This window comes from Salvelinus fontinalis, chromosome 7 (assembly GCF_029448725.1).
Source record: "Salvelinus fontinalis isolate EN_2023a chromosome 7, ASM2944872v1, whole genome shotgun sequence".
Lineage (NCBI taxonomy): Eukaryota > Metazoa > Chordata > Actinopteri > Salmoniformes > Salmonidae > Salvelinus > Salvelinus fontinalis.
Window position 1 is genome coordinate 50,098,312 of NC_074671.1, and position 27,401 is coordinate 50,125,712.

Consider the following 27,401-nt stretch of genomic DNA (forward strand, 5'->3'; position numbering starts at 1 on the left):
AGGGGTACATGCACATGCTAATTTATTTTAATGACATATTCACTCATCACTTTAAGAAAGATGTGAGAATCACACAATGACTGTGTTAAAGTGGACCTCTCCACCAATGAAAAACTAGGGAAGATTATTACTGTGTATATTTACTGTGCTAAGTGGAACATTTCTTCAAGCTACATGTACCTCCACGTAGGACTGGGCGATATAGCGTGAATACCGGTATGGATCAACATGTCATCTATAAAAAAAAAAATGTTTTTATTAAGTGCTAAATAACTGAACAGTTCAACAAATTTGACTACTTCACTGTCACTTTTGTCCTAGTTTGGTTGAGAATAAAACCATCATGGAGAAAGCCTGTTAAAATAACTTAGAACTCATTTGTTGCCATTCTAGTCTCATGCACTAAAACATATTTGGATCTTGTATTATTCAGAAACATAAAATACCGTCAAATACCACCATACCGTTGTAAACTATAGTGATATAATTTGGCCATATCGCCCAGCCCTACCTTCACGTCAAAGCAAAACCATTTTTACTTCAGAGCAAACAATATCATTGCACGATACAATTGCCACTATTCCCTAAATATGTAGAATGAATTGACACCGTTGTTTGAACATCACAAAAGGTTTCTATCTATCTATGGAATCAATGGCCACCATAACTCCATAACACTGAACCATATCCTGGTATGAGATAGGCTGGGATCTTGGCTGGGAGGGCATCTCTTTAGAATAAAGTAGATTCATTGGCATTTCTGTCTTCCATTCCAAACCATGTCTGCCTTCCCATGACAAGTGAATCACTTAGCACCCATGTTTCCATGTTTTTTTGGCAGCGCTCTCGGTTTCCGATCCTATTCAACACGAGAGCTGAAAAGCGTGAGCCACAAACGTCTCCTTTGTGTGTCCGTACAGTAGGCCTTGTTCACAAACAATCGTCACAGCACCGAAACCCTTTTTTTACACCACAAATAGAAACTCCAGTGTACAGTACTGTTTCATAGTCACACAATTCATCTTCCAATTCAAGGACGATAATATAAACATGACAAGCATCAACAAGCTGTGTCGGTGTTCTGAGAACAACATTACACGGCGTAAAAAACAAAAGACAACAATAATAAATAAATGAACAGAGAAGGTACCGTTGCATAATTACAAAACATAACAGTCGGGATGTACAGTTATGAGAGAAAATGTGTCACTCAGAGAGAGAGGGAGAGAGAGAGAGAGAGGGAACAGACAGTAAAGTGAATGGCATGTGTGGGTGTGTGTATCCACTGTTGTTTTCTACCCCAGATGGACCTCTTCTGTTCTCCTCCCTATTCCAGGTCTTCATCCTCAGGTGCGATGGTGCTCGTCTGTTCAGAGGTCACACCTGAAAGACAACACACACACACACACACACACACACACACACACACACACACACACACACACACACACACACACACACACACAGGTTGGTCATATGTAATAATGGTAAACATTCAAAATGCATTAAATCCCGTAGCCAACCCATATGAGTCATGTTTGGCATTAGTCCAGAATTTCCATATGGTATGAAATAAACACTTTAATTGTTTGATTAAAGGTTGTTTGATTTAGCAGATTAAACATATAGTGCTGCTGCTAATTCCTCCAAAATACATGTCGAGGAAAAGTCTGTCAAGGACTATGAGGCAAAGTAATTTGTCGTACTTGAGCAGTCATCCTCGTTGGTGGACTTCTTCTCATCTTCTATGTAGCCAAAGCTCAGCAGCTTGGACATGCTCACAGGAACACTTTTCTTCTCAATGGACCTGTCCATAGTAAAATCACTTTGACTGAGAGGTTGGAAATGAAATTGTGTTAGTGGTTATGTTGAATTTATAACTTCCAACATTACACAAATGATATACTACACCGGTTATAAAGGTTATGCAAACATATCACATACTGATACACGCATATTTCAGCATGTTGGTATTATTATTATTAAGCGTGAAGTGAAATGGAATTACAGAATGAATAGTAGATGTGGAATACAGAGGCAGGCACTCACGTCTTCTTGTATTTGTTGATCTCCATATAACCACCTTGGCTTAGAGACATGTTCTCCATTTGGCTGGACGCATCAGTGACTGTGGGGTTCTGCACACAAGAACACAACCAGTTCAAACCAGTCGGTCAGGCCCAGTACAAGAATACTCATTGTATGAAGTATACACGCACATGAAACACTTCTAACAATGAAATGGACAACCGAGTAAATAAATGGGTGAAGTTATGTCGACCACACCAAACTGGATGGCAGTCAAACAAATGAAATGATATTACAGTACACTGGTGAAAAACAAGGCAGAGAATTTCAACAGAAGTCCCCACCCAATCCCTTTCTGAACGCAACGATGGAGTCAACTCAAGAGATGAACTGAGGGAAAAATAAAGGGAGGAGATGATGGTAAATGATAACAACTGTGTCAGTGATTAGGGGGTTTGTTGGGGCCATTGAATTCACCTTCTCTTTATAGCTATCACTCTCCCTTTCCCAGGCTGAAATATCATCAGTACCGAAGGGAGCAGCTAGAGGTTGCCTTTTGCCGTATCCTTGACAATCATCAGGGGATGCTGCTTTACTTCCGCTGTAAAGCACAAAACCATTGTAATACCCCTACATTGGCCACTACTTTTGGCCAAGAGGCATCCATTTGAGAACCCTGGCTTGGACAACTAAAGTTACACCTACCACCAAGAGTCAAGATGTAACTTCCCATTCTAGACATTACCTGTTCAATCTGTTTTCAAGACACATACAGACATGACATGATGCAGAACGTTTTGTTAGGCCTGACATATTGTTCCATGATCAGACTTTAGAAAATGAGCCATTCCAATAATATTTTCGTCAAACAGAGCCAATGAACCAACAGGGTTCGGGATCCTTACCGCTGAGATTCAGCTGAGAACCAATCAGGTGAGTTGTAGGATTTATTAGGCCTAGCCTCCTCCTTGTTGTCCTCATGCCACAGTAAACCTGTGGAGGACACATAACACAAGGTATTTAAAAAATAGGAACTTGACTAAACATGAATCCATCTCTTTTGAACAAGCAGTCTTTTCATTTCCTCTGGGAATTCAATGTGGGAATTCAACACCTCTCCCCTATTTGACCTAGATATTTTGGGTGTATGTATTGATATGCAGGCTATGCATGTAGTTCTGTCCTTGAGCTGTTTGTGTCTATTAATGTCATGAATGATGTCATGTTTCATGTTCTATGTGGACCCCAGGAAGAGTAGCTGCAGCTTTGGCAAAAGCTAATGGGGATCCCAATAATATACCAAATACCAAATGAGTTGAGCATGATATATAGAGCAATTCACTATAATTTGAACTAGCTAATATTATTACAGACACACTAATCTGTCTCCAAAAAGTCCATAGTAATGAGCATGTACTAAAGTGTAAAGCATGTATCTACTGTAAAGCAGCACAAAGCTATGTCACAAAACATTGTTACCCTTCTGTCCCCCTCCTTTGGCAAGTTTGACATAGTCGGAGTCGGAGTCGAATATTCCTACACGCCTTCCGCTGGTCCTGGCCTCAGGAGCACCCTCAGTGGCTTCCTGGCACAGCCCGGGGATCTGGGAAGTGGGTCCCGTAACACCATTGGAGGGGGCTTGGCCTGGATAGCCTGTCTTCACGCCTGTAATAAAATAATTAGGTTTTGAATGGGCGTTGTCACCAGCGCTTAAGCTTGCATTTACAGGCAGATGATGCAACTGCCCTGGCTGGCTAGAGAATTCATGGCCTAGATGTAAAAGCTATATTGAGTGATATAGTGTAGCATCCCTGTATGTAAGCATATGAAAGCCTCTGCTAAGGGCTCGAAATTCGCTGCAAGGGAGGTAGCTAGTGCACTTTCCCCTGCAACCAGAAGGTAACTGGTTCAAGCACCACCTCAGCCATTCCTCAATCGCTACATTTGGTGGAAGCAGAGGGATAAATCCACACTCTCTCTGGTCTTTTTAGGAATACTCTGCTTAGAGGTCTGGCCCTTTATGGCACAGGAGAGTTTGCTTAAATGCAAGGATACTGTATTAGTTGGCTCAGATGTCCAGTTAACTGACTACAGACAGAGGCTAGAATACGTTAGCAAGCAAGCTAGCTTACCACCAGGCTTGGTCCGTCTGTGGTTGGGAGCAGCACTCATTTTGGCTGATGATGATTCCAGAATTAGCTGACGGGGTATAATAAAACGACAAGAAAGTTGCAACGTCAGTTAAATATGCAAGATAAACTATGCTAACAGCTCTCGCAATATGTAAACCACACGACAATCGGGTATCCCCGTTTCAGACACAGAGGGGAGAGGCGCACACAACCTTTGTTCAATGCTAGTTAGTGGGATAGCATCCTTCAGCTAGCTAGCTGGCTTTACACAAAAGCCATCAAACGTGCACGACTAGCTAACAGGTTATCATATCATGTTGGTAATCGCACATAGAGTAACGCAATGTTCAGAGAGGAATTTTAGATTTAGAAAAGCTATCTTACACAATTCGTGTGCCGGTGAGAGTGGAGACCTCGATATGGATGGTTAGCTAATGCGGTTAGCATTTCCTGCTGCACATTCCATGTACATCCGGTCATGTGGTTGTATTTATTATTTATAAAGAAAACACCCAAAACAGAAATAGCCTACCAATATACATTACACATTTACATACAATTATTTATATTACAGTTACAATGTACCAAAATGTATAAATAGATTGACTTCAATTAGGAGACGTTCGTGCCTTTTGGATTTGTAATACTGTAAATTATTAGAATTTTCATTTACTACAGAAAATTGCAATTTTCTTCACTCAAAACCAGCGCCATACATCTGTACAGGACCATGGACAGCAACCCCGAACACGCCACAGCATCACCCTGAACCTGTTCAGCACCATGGACAGCTCATCCTACAACCCCACTAGAAATCACATCGTCCAGACCCAGACCAAGACATTTGAGAGATTGACGTACTGGAGGCAAAAATTAGTGATTTCCCCTTAGATAGATCAGCTGAAAAGTCCAAATTGACTATATTGTAAAAATTCATGAGAACAAAAATTCGCTTTTTGGTCGTAATTTAAGGTTAGGTTTAGACATAGAGGTTAATTACTTTGTGGCTGTTACTTTGTGGCTGAGCCAGCTAGTGACCACTCTGCAGAGCTGCCTCCAGAACAAGATTCATGAAGAAAAACGCTAACCTGCAGCCAAGACCAGGACAGATCCAGGCCCAGACCCTAGACCTTAGGCACTAATGTTCACATCCCATACCTCCTTTATGTGGTTTTGAGTGTTCAAGACTCCAAGAGTCCATTTCCCCCCAAGAGGTGTTTGTACCGCTAGATGGAGTCAGAGGTAAGCCATTCATGGGGGTTGTAGGTGTGCTTCCCAAATGCCACCCTATTCCCTATATAGTGCACTACTTTTGACCAGAGCCCATGGGTTTTATTGTTGTCTTTACAGATTTGGAACAAAATCAAATTTCATAAAGATCATTCTATCAATGAATTGCCTTTTAAATACTTTATTTCACATTTAGAGTGCAGGTACATGTCATGTTGTCGTTAGATTTCACTGCTATAATGAAAAGTACAACTCCTGTTATAGTTATTTGTCACGGATGATTATCCTAACATATACAACACAATACAATAGTTAAACGTTTCAATGGTAACAAACCACAGACAAAGTTGTTATTTTGTTTAAAATACATCAAAATTATATCTCTTTCTAAGACTCTAATGCAATTTGTGCTCAATTCATCAGACAGCATACTGTATTAATCTGAGGCCGGTGCATGCAGAAAGCCCTTTGGGTTAGTCTGAAATGTATATTATTGAATAAATATATAATTCTAATAAATGAAATGTTAGTAGGAGTAAGCCTATATTCTCTTGCATCTTTGCCATCTCTGGCTTTGACGCTTCATCCTGGCACACAGCTTTTAGACGCTTTTTCCACACTCGGGACACATGATCTCATCGCGGGCCGTCAGAAAGCCCCTTCCCACCAGGGAGATGGAGCACTTCTTGCAGTTGAAGCACTTGTTGTGCCACTGGCGCTCTTCAAAGGAGATGTACTTGCTGCCACCCAGACCTGCACAAGCAAGACAAGACAGGCACAGAGAGGGAGGGATGGAGAAAGATGTGAGCGTGGGAACACTGTCCGGCGCACTTCCTTATAAATTACTCCGGATCACTAAAGTAATAATACTCTAATAGATAGTGAGTAAGTACATTTTTCTGGAAGGAATTCACAACCCATGAGCTGAGTGCCATGTCTCTATAACAACAGATAAATAGATCACCTGACTAGTTAATGTGTAACCTCACTGTAAGAAAGGAACTTTGAGTTGGGGTCGTAACTACGGAATGTTTTGAATAGGAGTGAATAGAAGTGGAGAGTATGGAGTGAAAGGATAAGGAACCAGAGTATTTCAGGCGGGTTTTGTTTTGTCACATGGTAAGGAAAAAGTCCTGGTCCTAGTGACACTTTATGAATATACACTGAGTGTACAAAACCTTTCTAATATTGAGTTGCACCCCCTTTTGCCCCCAGAACAGCCTCAATCCACCAGGGCATGGACTCTACAAGGTGTCGAAAGCATTCCACGTGGATGTTGGCCTATGTTGACTCTATGCTTCCCATAGTTGTGTCAAGTTGGCTGGATGTCCTTTGGGTGGTGGACCATTCCTGATACACACAGGAAACTGTTGGGCGTGAAAACCCCAGCAGCGTTGCAGTTCATGACACACTCACACCCGTGCAACTGGCACCTACTACCATACCCCGTTAAAAGGCACTTAAGTCTTTAGTCTTGCCCGTTCACCCTCTGAATGGCACACATACACAATCAATATCTCAACGATTAAAAATCCTTCTTTAAATTTGTCTCCTCCCCTTCCGGTACACTGATTGTGGATTTAACAGGTGACACCAATAAGGGATCATAGCTTTCACCTGGATTCACCTGGTCAGTCTGTCATGGAAAGAACAGGTGTTCCTAAAGTTTTGTCCACTCAGTGTATAGTTAACTAAGTATAGAGGGGTAAATCCTAACTTCCACTTGTGTTGAACTTTCACTTAGTCTCCCATTGACATCCATGCATGACTAAGTGAATATTTAACTTAAGTGGATGTTACAATTGGCTCCAGAGAGTACTATGTGCGAGGATGAGCCAATGTGAGTGATCATATGTACCACTGATAGGGGTGGTGCAGGTGGCACACTTCTTGGCATACAGGTTGCAGAAGCAGTTCAGGCAGTAGGCCAAGTCGTCCCGAGAGGTGAACCGCTGGCCAGACAGCTGCTGCTTACAACCGGTGCACAGGAAGCAGTCCTTATGCCACGGCTGATCGCGATAGGTCACCCCGCCTGTGGTGATTGGCTACAGGAGACAGAAACAGGAAGTGACAAGCTCAACCACCAATCAATAATTAGGTAACATCTATACCTGTGAAGGTATTTGGCCATGGGAAAAAGAAGTACTGCATAATGCAGGTTCAACTGAATTGAGGTGAACTTCAATTAATCACAAGCTTTGTTTTGTGTGCACAAGGAATCCGTTTTAAATGCTGACAAAGAATGGTAATAAATGTGAATCTGGAGAGGAGCAATCCATTTTAACACAGAACTCTCCAAAAGCATACAATCGGATGCAGTACACTCCATTTAAGCCCACTCCAGTGGGTTATATAGGGCTCCCGAGTGGCACAGCAGTCTAAGGCACTATGTCTCAGTGCTAGAGGCGTCACTACAGACACCCTGCTTCAAATCCAGACTGTCACAACCGGCTGTGATTGGGAGTCCCATAGGGCGGCGCACAATTGGCCCAGAGTCGTCCGGGTGTGGCTGGTGTAGGTCGTCATTGTAAATAAGAGTTTGTTCTTAACTGACTTGCCTAGTTAAAAAAAGGTTAAATGTAAATATATATATATATATACTACCTTCTTGCATTGGATACATTGCATGGCAAACTGCTTCTCGTAACAGGGCACGCAGTAGTTACTGTTGTCCTTATGGATGAAGTTCTTGGTGCCGATTGGCTGCTGGCAGTGCTGGCAAGTGAAGCAGGTCTCATGCCAGCTGTTGCCCTTATGCTCCATCTTCTTGGAGCCTGCAAACGAGAGAGGAGAAAAAGAAGGAGAGAGAGAAAGGGGAGGAAGCGGGGAGGGTGAAGAGCAGAGAGATAGAGAGGGGGAGAGAGAGAGGGAGTGAGAGGGAGTGAGAGAGAGAGAGGAAGTGTGTGTGAGAGAGAGAGAGAGAGAGTAGGTGAGAGAGAGAGAGAGAGAGAGACACAGAGAGAGAGATAGAGAGACAACGAGATAGAGAGATAGGTAGAGAGATAGATATAGTTGAAGTCGGAAGTTTGCATACACCTTAGCCAAATACATTTAAACTTAGTTTTTCACAATTCCTGACATTTAGTCCTAGTAATAATTCCCTGTCTTAGGTCAGTTAGGATCACCACTTTATTTTGAGAATGTGAAATGTCAGAATAATAGTAGAGAGAATGATTTATTTAAGCTTTTATTTCTTTCATCACATTCCCAGTGGATCAGAAGTTTACATACACTCAAATAGTAATTGGTAGCATTGCCTTCAAATTGTTTAACGTGGGTCAAACATTTCGGGTAGCCTTCCACAAGCTTCCCACAATAAGTTGGGTGAGTTTTGCCCCATTCCTCCTGACAGAGCTGGTGTAACTGAGTCAGGTTTGTAGGCCTCCTTGCTCGCACACGCTTTTTCAGATCTGCCCACACATTTTTATGGGATTGAGGTCATGGCTTTGTGATGGCCACTCCAATACCTTCACTTTGTTGTCCTTAAGCCATTTTCCCACAAATGTGGAAGTATGCTTGGGGTCATTGTCCATTTGGAAGACCCATTTGCGACCAAGCTTTAACTTCCTGACTGATGTCTTGAGACAACATATCCACAAAAGTTTCCTCCCTCATGATGCCATCTATTTTGTGAAGTGTACCAGTCCCTCCTGCAGCAAAGCACCCCCACAATATGATGCTGCCACCCCCGTGCTTCACTGTTGGGATGGTGTTCTTCGGCTTGCAAGCATCCACCTTTTTCCTCAACATAACAATGGTCATTATGGCCAAACAGTTCTATTTTTGTTTCATCAGACCAGAGGACGTTTCTCCAAAAAGTACGATCTTTGTCCCCATGTGCAGTGGCAAACCGTAGTCTGGCTTTTTTATGGCGGTTTTGGAGCAGTGACTTCTTCCTTGCTGAGCGGCCTTTCAGGTTATGTCGATATAGGACTCGATTTACTGTGGATATAGATACTTTTGTACCTGTTTCCTCCAGCATCTTCACAAGGTCCTTTGCTGTTGTTCTGAGATTGATTTGCACTTTTCACACTAAAGTACATTCATTTCTAGGAGACAGAACGCATCTCCTTCCTGAGCGGTATTATAGCGGCTGTGTGGTCCCATGGTGTTTATACTTGCGTACTATTGTTTGTACAGATGAACATGGTACCTTCAGGCGTTTGGAAATTGCTCCCAAGGATGAACCAGACTTGTGGAGGTCTACAAAAAATGTTTTTAGGTCTTGGCTGATTTCTTTTGATTTTCCCATGATGTCAAGCAAAGAGGCACTGAGTTTGAAGGTAGGCCTTGAAATACATCCACAGGTACACCTCCAATTGACTCAAATGATGTCAATTAGCCTATCGGAAGCTTCTAAAGCCATGACATCATTTTCTGGAATTTTCAAAGCTCTTTAAAGGCACAGTCAACTTAGTGTATGTAAATTTCCGACCCAGTGGAATTGTGATACAGTGAATTATAAGTGAAATAATCTGTCTATAAACAATTGTTGGAAAAATTATTTGTATCATGCACAAAGTAGATGTCCTAACCGACTTGCCAAAACTACAGTTTGTTAACAAGAAATGTGTGGAGTGGTTGAAAACGAGTTTTAATTACTCCAACCAAAGTGTATGTAAACTTCCGACTTCAACTGTAGATATAATAATATAATTGAGATCAGAGAAACAGGAAAATCAGGTTACACACGGACTGATCTTCCAGTGTGAGACATTGAATAATGATACCAGTAGTGGTACTTGAGCTGGCTCCACCAAACTATGACCATCCACTGTCCCGCTTGACTGCTACAACGACATCATTCATTACACAAACTCCTAACACAGGTCCTAGGAGGTGGAAACTTGGCATCCATGATTGCACCAAATAGACTTGCTAGTAGCCAAATCCCACTCAAACCTCAACTCTGTTAGATGTCTGGCAAATCTGTCAACTCTTTCTCCTTTAGTAGTTTCCTTACCAGTACCAGTAGATTGTGTACTTGCCAAAACCAACTGAAAGCCCATTCACTGACTTCCCCCCCTCTCTGTCCAGCCAGACATTTCCTTACCTGGCATGATGGTCTTCTTGCACTCATGGCACTTGGAGGAGTACTCGTTGGAGTAGCACTCGGTGCAGAACAGCTGGTCGTCCTTGGTGGAGAAGGGCTTGTCCACCAGGGAGCGGCTACACTTGAAGCAGTGGAAGCAGTCGTCATGCCAGTGGCGGTCCTTGTAGGACAGGTCCTGAAGAAGGAGGATGGGACAGAGAGTCAGGTTCAGGTGTGTCTCCATTCACCTCGTTGCCTCCTTTTCTGGGATAATGGACATCGGCGTTTTGACTGAATCTAAGGCCCACCAGTCTGTTAAGATTACCACACACTTTGTTCTAGTTGTCTGCCATGGCAGTGACCTCAACTCAACTCCTATCTGCTGGATGCGTGGTGACAATGGATGTGTGACAACATGTGCCTAATTAGCTACCAATTTAGATGAATGACTGAATAATGACTGAGATGGGAGCAGGGGTGGTATTCACAGCTATGTGTTAGATAAACTGAAAGAGGCCTAGGACGGATGACTGGCTAGCTGCTACAGGGGACAGGGACATTCGGCACAGATGTGCCCCCCTCCAGGCCGATCCAGGGGGAGTGACAGTCATCTCATCTGTGACACTAATGATCATGTAAAGTGACACAAATTGCTGAAAAAAACGCAAGGCAAGAATGCGAACTAGGAAGCCACAAGCTTCAAGTTTCACGTTTTATTAGTCGTATGTGATACATGTGGTGTTGACGGTCCAACGAAATGCTTACTTGCAGGTTCCTTCATGCAACAACGACAAGAAATAATAAAATATAGGAATAGGAACACAAAGTAAATGGCAGAAGAATAGGATAAACATTATATAAGTACAAATCAGGAAGGCACTATTTATAGTCCAATATTTACACGTGTATTATTGAAGGGGGGATTGGGGGGCAAGTGTTTAAATTGTGTACTACACTGCTCAAAAAAATAAAGGGAACACTAAAATAACACATCCTAGATCTGAATGAATGAAACATTCTTATTAAATACTTTTTTTCTTTACATAGTTGAATGTGCTGACTACAAAATCACACAAAAATTATCAATGGAAATCAAATTTATCTGGGGTATTTGTGTTTTAATTCCATCGACTCCTGTTCTAATTCCAAGTTCTGTTTAACACCTGGGTAATAGAAATTAAGTCAATACTAGTAGGAAGGAATACAACCTATCACAGTATAACGAATTAGGGTACTGGTAAACTCTACTGTACACCACCACATTTAGTGGACCACCTACCCTGCTGCTGCAGCCAATGGACTTCTTGCACTCTTCACAGGAGTTAGAGTACAGGTTCTCGTAGCACTTCACACAGTAGGGGTTCTCTTCCCTGAGCACATACTTCCTCCCAAACAGGGACTCCTTGCAGTAATGGCAGTCGTAGCGTTCCGCCATTTTGGATCAAATCTCTCCCTTTGCTCTCTTGCCTGTAAAAGAGGACATAAACATTTAGAGTCACCCAGTTTCTTCAATGGGAGACTGAGTGAAAATGTGACTTATATTGAAGTTTTTCCCCTGAGTGAAAAATTGGTTTCAGTGTTTCATGATTCTTCAATTTTTTAAATATATTTGTATTTTATTTTTTACTTTAGTTTATTTAGTAAGTATTTTCTTAACTATATTTTCTTAAAATTGCATTGCTGGTTAAGTTCTTGTAAGTAAGCATTTCACGGTAAAATTTGATTTTGATCAACATGTGATGTAATTTAATAGTGGATTGATCTCAATAACCATGAGACCACAAGGTCAATGTGATGTAATGACATAATGAACTAGACTACGACATACACGGCTTACTAATGCACTAACGTAGCTGAAATAAAAGTATCTCTGTGGTTCAATGTTAAAATATTTTATCAAGGTTTAAGATAAATGATTAAATAATTCTACCCAGAAACTTAACCATTAGGATTAGAGATTATGTAGCATGGACAAGGGGTAATTAAAAATGATAACCATTGTGGAAGAAAGGAATGTATGTATGTGCCGAAAGAAAGCAAAGAGACTCCTTAACCTATGTTTGAACCGACCCAGCTATAACTCTGTGGAGATAAAATAAGACAGCGAGAGCCCCTCTAGGTTTTCCGTATCTGGGGGGGACTGGAACTGTCAGCTGAGTGGTAATAAACTGTGGTGAGACTTCAGGGGATAATCCAAATATAGTGTGTATGTATGTGCGTAGTTTAAGAGAAGGTATAAAAGGAATGTTTTTGTATATGCACGTCAGAGCTGTCTAAATAAACATTCCTGACAATTGTAGCTGGGCCTCCGCCTGATTCATTTCAAACAGTTTCTTACAAATTCTGGCTTTCAGGCTGAGTAATTAATTCAATTTGGGTATTATGAACAACTGAGAACAACATTCTCGTAACATTCAATCAATGGACCAAAATTCAAGTCACAATGAGAGCTTGGAGAAGGAAGTCCGCGAGAGTAAATTGGTCACGCAATCAGCTGCTTTGGTGAGCTATCGCATCAGCTGAGGACACAGCTGAGAGCTTCACATTTAAAGTGGTAGAATGTTGTAATCAGCCAGAAATGTAAATAGTTCCCACTGGGCACACACTGGTTCAATGAAATGACGTTGAACCAACATGGAATAGACGTTGAATTGACATCTGTGCCTGGTGAAACGCTAATTGTATCAATGAATACTTATTTAAATGCTAGGTGTACTCATACGGTTGAATTTTATATCATGTATTTGGTCCAAAAATCCTAGCTGGTGTACAGTAAGAACAATAGACAACAATGTATGCCTATTCTAGTAAAACACAATGTGTAGCTCTGGGATACAGTGGAAAGATGACTCAAGCCTGTAAAGATGGAGGAGAGAGAAGGGGTGGCATGCTGTGCCAAAGTCTGCTCTGGGCCCCGCAGCTGTGTCTCCCCATTCAGCCCTGGCTAACCCCTAGTTATCCCGCTCATGATCCTTTGTGGGGCAGGAGGTCCCCAGTGAGTTCCACTGTGTCCCCCCTCTGTCCTGGACAGACAGCCAGACGCCTTGCATAGATCATAGAGTTAGAATGAACTTTGAGGGGGCAGTCTGTGGCAGTCTGTGGCAATCTGTGGCAGTCTGAGGTCCGGGGGACTTTTTAGTAAGTCTATTTCTATGGGGTAGACGCCCCAGGAGGTTGGTGGCACCTTAATTGGGGAGGACGGGCTTGTGGTAATGGCTGGAGTGTAATGAGTGGAATGGTGTAAAATACTCCAAACACATGGTTTGATGCCATTCCATTCGCTCCGTTCCAGTCATTATTATGAGCCGTCCTCCCCTCAGCAGCCTCCTGTGGTAGCCACCCAGTGGTACACAATACAACACTGCAGAGGAGCAGAGTTTGAAGTAATTGACAATGAGATATGCAGTGATGCATTTCATTGCGTATCTCTTTCTTATAATAGGAGACTTCATTCCACAGGTTGTTTCTGGCAGAGGTTTACGACAGCAGTGGATATTTCTAGGCCTCACTCCCTCTTTGCCTCCCCTGTCTTCCTCCTCTCCCCGTTTTGGAATGGACCCGGATGATCCACGATCTCAGGATGACAAGATAAAGTATTTGGAGCAGCTGTTGGCAGGGGCGGGGAGGCGGTGTGCTGGCGTTGATGTCCATGACTCAATAGGAGGAGTTTGGAACAGAGCTACACACCTCCTCCTCCTCCTTCCCCTCCTTCCCCTCCACACACACCACAACACTCAACGTAACTCCTTCTCCTCCACACACACCACAACACTCAACGTAACTCCTTCTCCTCCACACACCACAACACTCAACGTAACTCCTTCTCCTCCACACACCACAACACTCAACGTAACTCCTTCTCCTCCGCACACACCACAACACTCAACGTAACTCCTTCTCCTCCACACACACCACAACACTCAACGTAACTCCTTCTCCTCCACACACACCACATAACTCAACGTAACTCCTTCTCCTCCACACACACCACAACACTCAACGTAACTCGTTCACCTCCACAAATGGAATTGAGTGATTTTGTGATCAAGATCGAAGTGATCCCTACTGTAAACAGAGACATGCACTTCACAAATACTAGGTTCCACAGTGATATTTATTGTTGATTTGCAGGTTAATTTGATCTGTCAAGGACAACTGAAGAACTTTGTCTCAAGGCTCAAGAAATAGGCTAATTCAATTAAACCTGCATTGCAGACTTTATTCACCAGCACATTGACATACCTCTTCCCCCCTGTAGTCTAGAAAAATCAGAATAGTGTTGGGTATAAGATGCAGATAGATCTCTGTCATGATGTGTAGATACTTCCAATTTTCAGAATAAGACATGAGCGTAGTTGTGACACACTGTCACATGCAGTAGCCTATAACAATCCAAATCTAATTTCAGTTGACTTCCTGTCCCATTTCCCTACCACAACAAAGACGTCAATTCATCCATTCCCAAATCAGAGTCATGCTCAAAACCTTTGGCAGGCGTTAGTAGTAGTTCAGACCCTTTTACTACAGTACATGGATTCGTACATTAAGCCCAACGAGATCTAATTTCCCCTCAATCTCCTGTCTAATTCAAGGTCTACAATGGATCTCTATTATTGTAATTATACTGTTACAGACCAAACATTGGTCCCTGGACCACCATTTGTTGCTTTATCCATAATCTCATTGCAGGGCCATAGAGTCTTACAGGCCACACAAATTGTCACGACACTACCATGACACCATGGCTAATAAAAGATCACAATGTGTGACTCCAGGGCCCCTACCATGGAGGGGCATCCCCACTCCAAAAACGTGGCCCTTCAGGCAACTGCCCAGCCCACTCAAACCTCCATCTAATTTCATCCAGCCACACTGCACTGATTCCTGTATTCCGCCGCTCTTTGTTTTCAAAGACGACGTACTCTTCAGCGTTCAGTCTATCTCGCATCACTTCATCGTAGCAGGTCAAAATTTTTGCAAAAGAGCATACATATCCAGGCCTACTTGGAGTACAATCTAAGATCTAAGAATTTGCCAAAGAGGGTTGACAGGTTGTGGCCTGATGTCATCTGCTTGTATTCTATCTATGCACTGCTATTGAATTATTCATTTGAAACTGTAAATAGCACTTTAAACTTTCAGAATCTGCAGAGGAGACTACTGCCAAGGCCTTTTTGAAACTAACTGCCAAATAGTAATTCTAAAACATACCCACTGGGCACAGACGTCAATTCAACATACACTACCGTTCAAAAGTTTGGGGTCACTTAGAAATGTCATGGTTTTCGAAAGAAAAGCACATTTTTTGTCCATTAAAATAACATCAAATTGATCAGAAATACAGTGTAGACATTGTTAATGTTGAAAATTACTATTGTAGCTGGAAATGTCAGATTTTTAATGGAATATCTACATAGGCGTACAGAAGCCCATTATCAGCAACCATCACTCCTGTGTTCCAATGGCACGTTGTGTTAGCTAATCCAAGTTTATAATTTTTAAAGGCTAATTGATCATTAGAAAACCCTTTTGTAATTATGTTAGCACAGCTGAAAACGGTTGTGCTGATTAAAGAAGCAATAAAACTGGCTGTCTTTAGACTAGTTGAGTATCTGGAGCATCAACATTTGTGGGTTCGATTACAGGCTCAAAATGTCCAAAAACAAACACTTTTCTTCTGAAACTCGTCAGTCGATTTTTTTCCTGAGAAATGAAGGTTATTCCATGTGAGAAGTTTCCAAGAAACTGAAAATCTCAGACAACGCTGTGTACTACGAACCTTCACAGAACTGCGCAAACTGGCTCTAACTAGAATAGAAAGAGGAGTGGGAGGCCCCGGTGTAAAACTGAGCAAGAGGACAAGTACATTAGAGTGTCTAGTTTGAGAAACAGACGTCTCACAAGCCCTCAACTGGCAGTTTCATTAAATAGTACCCGCAAAACACAAGTCTCAACGTCAACAGTGAAGAGGCGACTCCGGGATGCTGGCCTTCTAGCCAGAATTGCAAAGAAAAAGCCATATCTCAGACTGGCCAATAAAAAGAAAAGATTAAGATGGGAAAAAGAACAGAAACTGAACAGAGGAACTCTGTTTCTCAAACTAGATACTCTAATGTACTTGTCCTCCTGCTCAGTTTTACACCGGGGCCTCCCACTCTTTCTATTCTAGTTAGAGCCAGTTTGCTCTGTTCTGTGAAGTGAGTAGTACACAGCGTTGTACGAGATCTTCAGTTTCTTGGCAATTTCTCGCATGGAATAACCTTCATTTCTTAGAACAAGAATAGACTGACGGATTTCAGAAGAAAGTTATTTGTTTCTGGACATTTTGAGCCTGTAATCGAACCCACAAATACTGATGCTCCAGATACTAAACTAGTCTAAAGAAGGCCAGTTTTATTGCTTCTTTAATCAGCACAACCGTTTTCAGCTGTGCTAACATTATTGCAAAGGGGTTTTCTAATGATCAATTAGCCTTTTAAACACAACGTGCCATTGGAACACAGGAGTGATGGTTGCTGATAATGGGCCTCTGTACGCCTATGTAGATGTTCCATTAACAATCTGCCGTTTCCAGCTACAATAGTAATTCACAACATGAACAATGTCTACACTGCATTTCTGATCAATTTGATGTTATTTTAATGGACACATTTTTTTGCTTTTCTTTCAAAAACCATGACATTTCTAAGTGAGCCCAATCTTTTGAACGGTAGTGTATATTCCACATTGGTTCCAAGTAACTTTACTGAAATGACGTGTGCCCAGTGGGTAGTTACTGATAGCTATTGATATCTGTATTTATCAAAGCATTTGAAACTAATCTGAAACAAAATGTATCAAACAAACATCAACCGCCTAATTCCAAAATGAAAGGATGAGGGTTAGCTCTAAAGCATCACAAAAAGTTTTCCAAAAAGCTCACTTGCTGTCAAAGAGAACAAGCTCTAGCCTGAAGAAAGCGTCTGCAGCTCAGCCTCCGCTGTGTGAGTGGCTGCAAGTTAGCAAGTGACGTGGAGAGCAGTGGAACAGACAGAAATCAAAAAAACGATGTCTAGAATAACCAAAGGAAGTGTAAAAAAAAGAGTAGACCAGTAGTCAGTTACCAGAACAGTGGACCAGAGCCAGAGTAGAGAGAGAAGTGTCCGGAGAAGTGTCCTCTTACCTGTGAGTGCGGCAGCCTCAGCCTGTGTGCCTCTTGCTAGAGGAGTCAGAGCAGACAGAGAGTTGAGGGAGAAGACCAGTCCTAGTCTCTGCTTGATTGGTTTAAGAGCAGCAGTACCCGGGGACTGGGCAGTGGGGTGACTGGGATGGGCCGGACCACTTGATCTGAGGCTATAAATACAACGTAACTACTGAGCTACCCTGGAGCCAGAACTTTACATCTCCCCACCATCAGACAAACAGTGGCCTTTTATGGCTTCACTGTATATTATAGAGAGAATACTGTCACACAGATACACAGGCATGCCCACACAAGCACACATGCAGTCACAAATGCTAATTATTATACCTGATCTACCACCCTCTCCATTCCATGGACAATTATTAGAGTTGTTTTTTTTTATGAAAAAAAATGACTGCTATATAAAACACAATAGGTCTAAAGTGAAATATAATGTTTCCAACAGTGGACTCTCAGTAAGCTCACTTCATCTGTGGCCTCTGGAAAAAGGGATTTGTGTTCCGCTCCTGTTACTCACACTCCACTCCAGGAGAGGTTTGATATCTCCAATGGACACAGTGGCCCTGACAGACAGACTGGAACGGCTTAACATGACCTCAAGAGGCCTCCTGTCGACCTGCGTCTAATATTCTTGAGGAGGACATTACTGATTATTCTAGGTTCCCCGAGAAAAACAAAATCACACGGAACAGGGCTACGTGAGTTCACCATGTCAGGGGAATCAGGTTGAGCTGAGGAGAGTCTTCAACTCCTGGAAGGCTACTGGATGGAAACAGGCTGACGTTCAAAGCCAGCCTAGTACTAACCTAACTGATTCAAATAACCAAGGTCCACACTGACTAACCATGATTAGTTTATGAGTTGAAACAAGAGTTGATCTATTCTAAACCGGTGTGTTTCATTCCTGATGGATGATCATGAGATTACATTGTTTGTTCTCCGTCATTTGTGAGCTAGAATCATCAACACCAGGCCCCTCGTGTCTCATAGCCAATCCCTCAACATCGTTATATAAAGCTACTCCAGTTGTAGCCATTAAGGCTGGACAGGGAAGTGGATGGGATACTGTCTGATGAGAGGGGTAGAGTAGGGGGTGTGATACTGTAAGATGGGAGAGGTAGAGTAGAGGGTGTGATACTGTCTGATGGGAGAGGTAGAGTAGAGGGTGTGATACTGTAAGATGGGAGAGGTAGAGTAGGGGGTGTGATACTGTCTGATGGGAGAGGTAGAGTAGGGGGTGGGATACTGTAAGATGGGAGAGGTAGAGTAGAGGGTGTGATACTGTCTGATGGGAGAGGTAGAGTAGAGGGTGTGATACTGTAAGATGGGAGAGGTAGAGTAGGGGGTGTGATACTGTCTGATGGGAGAGGTAGAGTAGGGGGTGTGATACTGTAAGATGGGAGAGGTAGAGTAGGGGGTGGGATACTGTCTGATGGGAGAGGTAGAGTAGAGGGTGTGATACTGTCTCATGGGAGAGGTAGAGTAGAGGGTGTGATACTGTCTGATGGGAGGGGTGAGTTGTGTGAGACTGTATGATGGGAGGTGTAGGGGATGTGGTCCTGTATAATGGGAGGGGTAGAGTAGGGGATCGGGGTAATACTTTTCCAGGGGATGAGAGAACGCAGTCTGGCGTCTCTCTCTCTCCCCCTCTCCCCATCCCTCGCTCCCTCCCTCTCCTGGTTGGATCAGAGATCCTCAGCATATGTCGTCTGTGGGTTTTGGCTTCCTCTCACATGGCATTTCACAGAGTTCTGGCGGGGGGGGGGGAGCCTTGCACCCATCGTCAATTAACACACAATTTGCACGCCTCACAGTAATCCATTTATTGTGACCTTGCTCATACCATACTGAACAAGCCTTTTGTGGTTTGTGTTTGCCTATGCAATGTTTATGTTGGGGGCTTTACAACATGATGATGGGTTAATGATAATTATACAGATTGGTTTAATTCCAATACAAACATATGATTACATAAAATGTGTCAACTGACATTGAATCCGTCCAGAGACCCTAATCCAAACTGAAGGGATTTTTTTTTAGAACATATTCCATCCCACAATAATCACATTTTACGGTCCAATTCTTTCTTAGTCATACGGAACCCATTAAGAGCTGTTTCATGAACAGACATTATGTAAAAATGATGTGTCTTATTACCAAATGAAGGTCGTTGGCCCACATTCTGAAATTCCACTCTGCCTTGTGACATTCACTCCAACAAAAGTGTATGGCAAAAAGGTCCCGGGTGCAGTGATATTTCTCTTCATTTTTTAACGTCATCTAGCACTCAAACCATGAGTATGGTTCCAAACATAGCCTGGACTTAATGTCACGCCCTGACCATTTTTCTATGGTATAGTAGGTCAGGGCGTGACTGGGGGGTTTTCTAGTTATTATTTTCTATGTGGGGTTCTAGTTTAGTTTTTCTATGTTGGTGTTTGGTATGATTCCTAATTAGAGGCAGCTGGCTATCATATTTAAGTAGCATTTTTTTCCACCTGTGTTTTTTTGTTTATTGTTTAGAGTTAGTGCATGTAGCATCTCTGTAGTCACGGTTCGTTGTTTGTTTCGTTCTTTCTTTGCTGTTTTGTGCGTTTTCAAATAAATATTGTGTGGAAACCATATCGCGCTGAAGTTTGGTCCGATAATTATTCCAGCGAACGAGACACTTAATGTGATAAGGGGAATGTTAATGTCCTGACACAGATAAGCCATGAGAGAGACGGTGTGCGTAGACTTGTATGACTCCAGACAGTTCCTTGGTCTTGGAAACATCTATTGAAGAAATGAAAGAGAGTGACTGAGTGAGGACATGTTGTGACTGCCGGCCTATCTCTTCGCAGTGACGTGCTATCTTGTCAAGTTGTAACACTCGTATAGTAAACACGAGTAGGACATTGTCTCCTAGTCTAGAGCCTTGTGATACAGGCAGCCATGTAATACAGTTCAGCTGGTGATTCTGTAGATCCGGGACCGCCAGTGTATCTTGGGTGAATCCTAATTGGCACGAGATATCCCTTTATAGGGCCCCGGGGTTATGCGAGGCTGTGTCTAGTCTTGTCCACCAGCCAGCTCCAGAGCAATTAGCCTGGGGACGAGGTTATGCTGGTAAAAGTGATGTAGTGTATAAGGAATAGGGTGCCATTTCGTGTGAAGCCTTTGTTCCCCCATCTGAACTATCCTTTTCAGCGGTAATCCAATGGCATCCCCCTTTGTATTAGCATTAAGTGTCTCTGTAGAGCTGATGTAACAAATGGGAGCACAAATTTGATTTCTAGCTAAACAGAATTTAATTGGATTAGATTCCCTGCCGGCTACAGGTTAGAGCCAATGGTAATGCTTCCAATTCACTTATTCAACCTTTCTCTTCCTCTTGCAACTCCTCTCCTGCTCATTGCTGTAGGTCTAGAAGATAATGCATTCTCAGTCTACTTTCCTGGTCAAAAAAGAGTTTGATACAACATACAGATAAACCACAGTATATTGAAATTCATTAAAGAAACCCACGTTGGGTTTACGTAACACTAACACTTAGGCCACTAGAAACTGATGGAACCAGTGATACGGTGAAGAATGGCAACCACTGACCAGCTGCCTGAACATTCAATAATTCACAATACTGATACGGACTAAGTCAACTTTCACTTGCTGAGAAGAATAAGTTCAGTGTCCCAATTGAATTTCAGCCTATCATGTGTTGACTCATCCCTTTTAGAATTTGGGATGATGTTTTTCTGTTGAGCATAGTCGAGCCTTCTGAAGTCTTAATTGACAAATCCACTTAATTCACCCTTGCTGACTCTGCTTATGCAATTATCCTCCCGGGGTTTGTTGTTTACGACTTATGATCACATGAGGCTGGTTCTCTTGTTGTTTCCCCTATTCATGTGTTCATCCTTCCTCACGAGTTCCATCCAGCCTCATAACATGAATCGTCTTATTTCATAGTTTCACTCTGGCAGCAAATCTCTTAGGGCTTTGAGTTCTCAGAATCAAATAGCATAATAGGTTGTACTTGGAAGACGCTACGTGACACACAGATGATTCCAGGAGATCAAACATGAGTAACTGGGTCTTTAATCATGTGATGTAACATACCCTAGAAAGGTACTGTTAATTCACACACACAGCTCAGTTGGATAAGTAGTTCAGCACCTTAATGGGATGTACAAGCATGCTCAACAGCCTAAAATCACATTCATTACCTATAACCAATTCCAAGTAAGGGAATTCTCAAGATATTTCAGAATTAGGCCTACAAAATGTAATTGTGCCCAATCCAGATCCCAAATGAGCATTTCACAGAAACATCATTTTGATAAAGTGAGAAATCCAAGAAGTGGAAGAGTGGTTTATCTGTTCCCCAGGTCTATGGTACTTTGACCTGTATGGAGAAGTGATGTAAAGCCTGTAGCGCCTGGAACCTGTCAAATCTCACTGCTGATTGTGTGTGTATTTGTGTTTGTGATTACTACAGGAAAACCATGTCAGATCTGGGGAAGGTGGAGAATCCCAAGTCAAAATAATCCTGAAAAGCAATGCTGATACGATTAGGTCAAAATCATTTTTTTTGGGGGGGGGGGGGGCAGCAAGGCCTAAAAATGTGTCACTCTCTCATGCTAGTACTACAGAAGCTATCTCATTCAATATTTTTGTTGTTGTTCCTCTCACAAAGTCTTGCTTCCTAGAACTGCCCCAATAGTCGAATAATGCTGTAGCTGAATGATGGGACAAACAAACATGGGGAGACATAAATAAAAATGTATCCATTCATTCCTTAATTCTTCCACATCACCTGATCCATCTGGTCGTATCTTTGTACAGATATGAAGCGGAGGCCATAAATCTCTGGTACATTCGACTGAGTGAGGTCACTCCTCACTCATAAGAGAATGGGTCTCCATGGCATTCTCTGACTGGAAGACATTCTGATGAAACTTGTGGGACTACAGTGCTGACATTAAGTTTCTAATTGGGTTGACTTAAATCATTGTGGGCAATGTGTTTGAGATCATATGTCCTTTGGGGATCAAAGGTCGCTGAAACATAACCCTTTGACCAGCTGGTGGGCAAAGACAAGTTGTAGGAGTAATGGTGAAAGCATGTAGCCAAACATGAGGGTCTGTTTAATTCTAATTTACCTCCTATATATGATCTTTGTGTCCTTGAATTTTTTTTTATCTTCTTGATTGCTTGGATTCGCCCCATGACTCAACCTAGAATTTGAAACAAGAAGAAAAGATTCAACTTCAATACAACAATGTATTTTTTCTCTCTCCCTGTGCAGGCAGGTGCTTATTAATAAAAAAAAAAACTCCATCAATTCCCAACGATTTATTTTTGTCAGGTGTGACATCTGTGAATTTTATCAGGATACATTAGTGGATCACACTCACTTAATCAAGACAGATGCAGACCATTCTATTCTCATTCAAAGTCCCAATTTGGAAAATTGTCTTACAGTGCATTCGGAAAGTATTCAGACCCCTTAACTTTTTCCCCCTTTTGTTATGTTACAGCCTTATTCTAAAATGGATGAAATTGTTTTTCCCCCCTCATCAATCTACACATAATAAAAAAATGGAAATATCACATTTACATAAGTATTCAGACCCTTTACTCAGTACTTTGTTGAAGCACCTTTGGCAGCGATTAGAGCCTTGAGTCTTCTTGAGTATGACTCTACAAGATTGACACACCTGTATTTGGGGAATTTCTTCCATTCTTCTCTGCAGATCCTCTCAAACTCTGTCAGGTTGGATGGGGACCGTCACTGCACAGCTATTTTCAGGTCTCTCTAGAGATGCTCGATCTGGTTCAACCCGGGCTCTGGCTGGGCCACTCAAGGACATTCAGAGACTTGTCCCGAAGCCACTTTTGCGTTGTCTTGGCTGTGTGCTCAGGGTCGTTTTCCTGTTGGAAGGTGAGCCTTCGCCCCAGTCTGAGGTACTGAGCGCTCTGGAGCAGGTTTTCATCAAGGATCTCTCTGTACATTGCTCTGTTCCATCATTCCCTCGATCATGACCAGTGGCTTCCCAGTCCCTGCCACTGAAAAACACCCCCACAGCATGATGCTGCCATCACCATGCTTCACTGTAGGGGTGGTGCCAGGTTTCCTCAAGACGTGACACTTGGCATTCAGGCCAAATAGTAAAATCTTGGTTTCACCAGACCAGAGAATCTTGTTTCTCATGGTCTGAGTCCTTTAAGTGCATTTTGGCAAAGTCCAAGTGGGCTGTCATGTGCCTTTTACTGAGGAGTGGCTTCTGTCTGGCCACTCCACCATAAAGGCCTGATTGGTAGAGTGCTGCAGAGATGGTTGTCCTTCTGGAAGTTTCTCCCATCTCCACAGATTAACTCCGGAGCTCTGTCAGAGTGGCCATCGGCTTCTTAGTTAACTCCCTGACCAAGGCCCTTCTCCCTCGATTACTCAGTTTGGCTGGGCGGCCAGCTCTAGGTAGAGTCTTGGTTATTCCAAACTACTTCCATTTAAAAATGATGGAGGCCACGGTGTTCTTCGGGACCTTAAATGCTGTATTTTTTGGTACCCTTCTCCACATCTGTGCCTTGACACAATCCTGTCTCGGCGCTCTACGGACAATTCCTCTGTTATCATGGCTTGGTATTTGCTCTGAAAGGTGTTTGCCTTTTCAAATCATGTCCAATCAATTGAATTTACCACAGGTAGACTCCAATCAAGTTGTAGAAACATCTCAAGGATGATAAATGGAAACAGGAAGCACCTGAGCTCAATTTCGAGTCTCATAGGAAAGGGTCTGAATACTTTTGTTAATAAGTTATTTCTGTTTTTTATTTTTATTACAAAAACTGTTTTCACTTGGTCATTATGGGGTATTATGTGTAGATTGATGAATAAAACATTTAATTGTAATTTTAGAATAAGGCTGTAACGTAACAAAATGTGGGGGAAAAAGTCAAGGGGTCTGAATACTTTCAGACTGCACTCTATGGTACCCCTGGTGGTCATGTTTAGTTTTACTTTTAATGACGCGATGATCTGCGACTGCGCAGATATCGCACGTCACACTTTCGCGAAACAGAGGAATGTCTCCAACTAGTTAGCTGGGTACGAATAAAATAATTGACGCTCATAATGTCGGTCTTTCACGACGAAGTTGAGATCGAGGACTTTGAATATGACGAGGATGAAGAGACATACTATTTTCCCTGCCCATGTGGCGACAGATTTGCCATAACCAAAGTAAGTACACCGTGAGAAGATCCCCTGCGAGTCACGTTGTGCCAACTAGCCTGTGATGGTTGTTGTATTTAATCTCTCTACTTGCAGGAGGATTTGGAAAATGGTGAAGAGGTAGCGACGTGTCCGAGCTGCTCGCTCATTGTTAAAGTAATCTACGACAAGGTAGGTTCTCCGTTTTGATGTTGGTGTTTCGATAGTCTCGGTTTCTCACGTTCTGAACGAGTAAACGAGACTAAACGAGAATTAGGAGGCCTCGCGAGACTAGTCTATTGGTGGCCCCACCCTACTAGCTACTTGTCATTGAATAGATTTGTTATCTTTCTCTGATATTATAACTATTGTGTTCATGATGACTAATCTATTTCTCCGTTCACCTCAATTGACCAGGAGGAATTTATGTCTGGGGAGATAATCGAAGCACCAACTACAGAGAGCAGATTGCAACTGACTCAGTCCTCCTGACAGCGATGACATGTCCCCTTCATTTTCTCATCTCCCATCAGTAAAAGTGGACCCTGCTGCATTTGTATGTGCTTCCACACAACACAAAGACACATTATGAACGACATGCTTCACTGGTGAGGTCTGGGATGGAGGATTCTCAGCACTCATTCACATGTTCCTGGCATTGATTTTGCAGAGTCACGTAAAGGACCCGAACTACTACTATTTGCACAACGTATTTAAATAAATCCTTTATTCTTTTAAGTCTTTCACTCCCTTTTTTATAAACATGTGATGCATTTTTGTTGATGCCTCAAGATTAAATCAGGATGAAGTGAATACTGGTTTTTTCTTGTTAACTGTTTGTAGTTTTTCTGTTTGAACAGCAGGGGGGGCAGATGTTCAAGGAAAAATACAGGCCTACTTACTGTACACTGTACAGGGAATAAATAGGGTGCCTTTGGGAAAATGGGTGTATAGACTTCTCTCTATTCTAACCTACAGATACTATCCTTGGGATTTCTGAGATTGTTTCAATTTAAAAGGAATGAGCTGAAATATGGTGGAAACTCTTAAGCCTATGCTTAGGCCAATCCTACGTAGCCTTACATACCCTTTACTTGTACATATTTCAACAGTTTAGTGCTCTGCCATTCGTAATGCCATGATTTAAAACAAAAGGATTTGGCTCTGGTGGTTGTGTGCGAGGCAGTGATCTTCTTGACCCTTACATTTTAATCTATGAGTCATACGTGAAACATGAATTATTCATATTGGCTGTTTATTACGATGTGTATGTTATGGATGAACAAATGGCTGAATTACAATTCCCTATTTACCTACCCTTCTCTCCCCCTCATGGATTTAAAAAACAACAACATTGGATTGGCGTAAGCTGGGTCTAGCACGCAAGTTTCCACCATACTTCTCTTACACCAGTCCATTCCTTTAAATTCGGGAAGAGTACAGAATCGTCCCTCAGCCAACACAATAAAATGACTAATTCCAAAGAACCATGTAACCATATTACAATATTGACTGATACAGTGACAGCGTAGCTACTGTTTCACACCACCAGCTCTTTCACAGCAGGGCCTGACCAGTCAGAGCGAGAAGCTGTGCATCCCAAATGGCCCCCTATTCCCTATATAGTGCACTACCTTTGACCAGAGCCCTGTGGGCCCTCTGGTCAAAAGTAATGCACTATGTAGGGAATAGAGTGCCATTTGGGACATATCCAGGGAGAGAACATGATGGTGTCCTTCACATGATATTGAAGGTCCTGCCTGTCTATTTATCCAATATCCAGTCAGCTCTGTGGCTGATGCTGTGGCGAAGGAGGAAGCTGAGCACAAGTCAATACGTCTAACTGCATCTCTCATTAGGGGGGCCAAAGCAACATCAGGCATTGACAAACACACCAGCACTCAGTCAGAGGAGCCTCACAGAGCAGGTCACTGCTGAGGGAGAGAGTTAGAGCACTGAGCAGTAGCGCCAATGATGTTTGTATGGATGGCATTATGTATCATTACTCCCTCACATCTGGAGGAAAATAGTAATTATTCATGTGACGATAATCCTTTGTGTGAAGTGTGATAATCAGTCACAAACAGTCATGAATTGCTCTGCTGAGAGGGATAGGCATACAAGACAATGCAAATGTGATGTAATGTATGTACAATAATTGTGTTGTGCTCTGTGCTCCCTACCCACTCCTTTTGGCAGGCGTGACGTCACATTTTAAGGCAGTTGGTTGAGCTGGAGGTAGAGGAGGAGACGAGCAACCCAGCGAGTTGAAGGGCCTGCGAAAAAAAAAGAAGTCGTTAAAAGATAACCAAGCATATTTGTTTTTAAACGTCAACTTTTAGACTTCGAAAGTGAATATCGAAGACTACTTTTGCAAATTCCTGACCTGATAATCCGATTCAACTGGAGAAACCACCAAGGTAAGAACACAACGAAACGCTGACGAACTGAGCGCAAAGTTATGGTTGCTTGCTTGACGGGAGGTGCAGTTGGTGATGACTGGCATTTGTGGGTTTTGGTTAATGACACCATTACGAGCAGATTCAGAATTTTTATTTTGAAGATTATAAAATACAACAGTTAGAATAAGGCTCGTGGATTCGG

The 27,401-nt window shown here is 42.4% G+C and overlaps 4 protein-coding genes across 7 annotated transcripts in view; 2 read left to right on the forward strand and 2 right to left on the reverse strand.

The window, feature by feature from the left end:
- Positions 1-5: 5 nt before the first annotated feature.
- LOC129859619 (uncharacterized protein C7orf57 homolog) lies at positions 6-4,655 on the reverse strand. Of its 2 annotated transcripts, none has more exons than XM_055929645.1 (8): positions 4,545-4,655; positions 4,161-4,227; positions 3,508-3,693; positions 2,934-3,021; positions 2,506-2,629; positions 2,050-2,138; positions 1,707-1,831; positions 6-1,383 (listed from the first exon to the last, which is right to left on the reverse strand). In XM_055929645.1, exons 1-8 carry the CDS (start codon positions 4,638-4,640, stop codon positions 1,328-1,330), a joined length of 831 nt encoding a protein of 276 aa, XP_055785620.1. In that variant the 5' UTR covers positions 4,641-4,655; the 3' UTR covers positions 6-1,327. The 2 variants fall into 2 exon arrangements, with proteins under 2 accessions (XP_055785620.1, XP_055785621.1); XM_055929646.1 differs by having other exon boundaries at positions 1,707-1,807; positions 4,545-4,654.
- Positions 4,656-5,555: 900 nt separating this feature from the next.
- LOC129859621 (four and a half LIM domains protein 2-like) lies at positions 5,556-27,067 on the reverse strand. Of its 3 annotated transcripts, none has more exons than XM_055929653.1 (6): positions 26,985-27,067; positions 11,702-11,889; positions 10,444-10,618; positions 7,995-8,164; positions 7,249-7,435; positions 5,556-6,143 (listed from the first exon to the last, which is right to left on the reverse strand). In XM_055929653.1, the coding sequence occupies exons 2-6, from the start codon at positions 11,855-11,857 to the stop codon at positions 5,992-5,994; spliced, it is 840 nt and encodes a 279-aa protein (XP_055785628.1). In that variant the 5' UTR covers positions 11,858-11,889; positions 26,985-27,067; the 3' UTR covers positions 5,556-5,991. The 3 variants fall into 3 exon arrangements, with proteins under 3 accessions (XP_055785628.1, XP_055785627.1, XP_055785629.1); XM_055929652.1 differs by having other exon boundaries at positions 26,981-27,067; XM_055929654.1 differs by lacking the exon at positions 26,985-27,067 and adding an exon at positions 17,585-17,669.
- On the forward strand, positions 24,623-25,535 carry LOC129859622 (diphthamide biosynthesis protein 3-like). The gene is made up of 3 exons (XM_055929655.1): positions 24,623-24,827; positions 24,915-24,989; positions 25,215-25,535. Exons 1-3 carry the CDS (start codon positions 24,720-24,722, stop codon positions 25,287-25,289), a joined length of 258 nt encoding a protein of 85 aa, XP_055785630.1. The 5' UTR covers positions 24,623-24,719; the 3' UTR covers positions 25,290-25,535.
- The window catches only part of LOC129859620 (cytoplasmic protein NCK2-like), a 57,731-nt gene continuing 57,349 nt past the window's right edge, over positions 27,020-27,401 (forward strand). The window contains exon 1 of the mRNA XM_055929647.1: positions 27,020-27,217. The gene's annotated coding sequence lies outside the window, so the exon portion shown is untranslated. The remainder of the gene's footprint in view (positions 27,218-27,401) is intronic.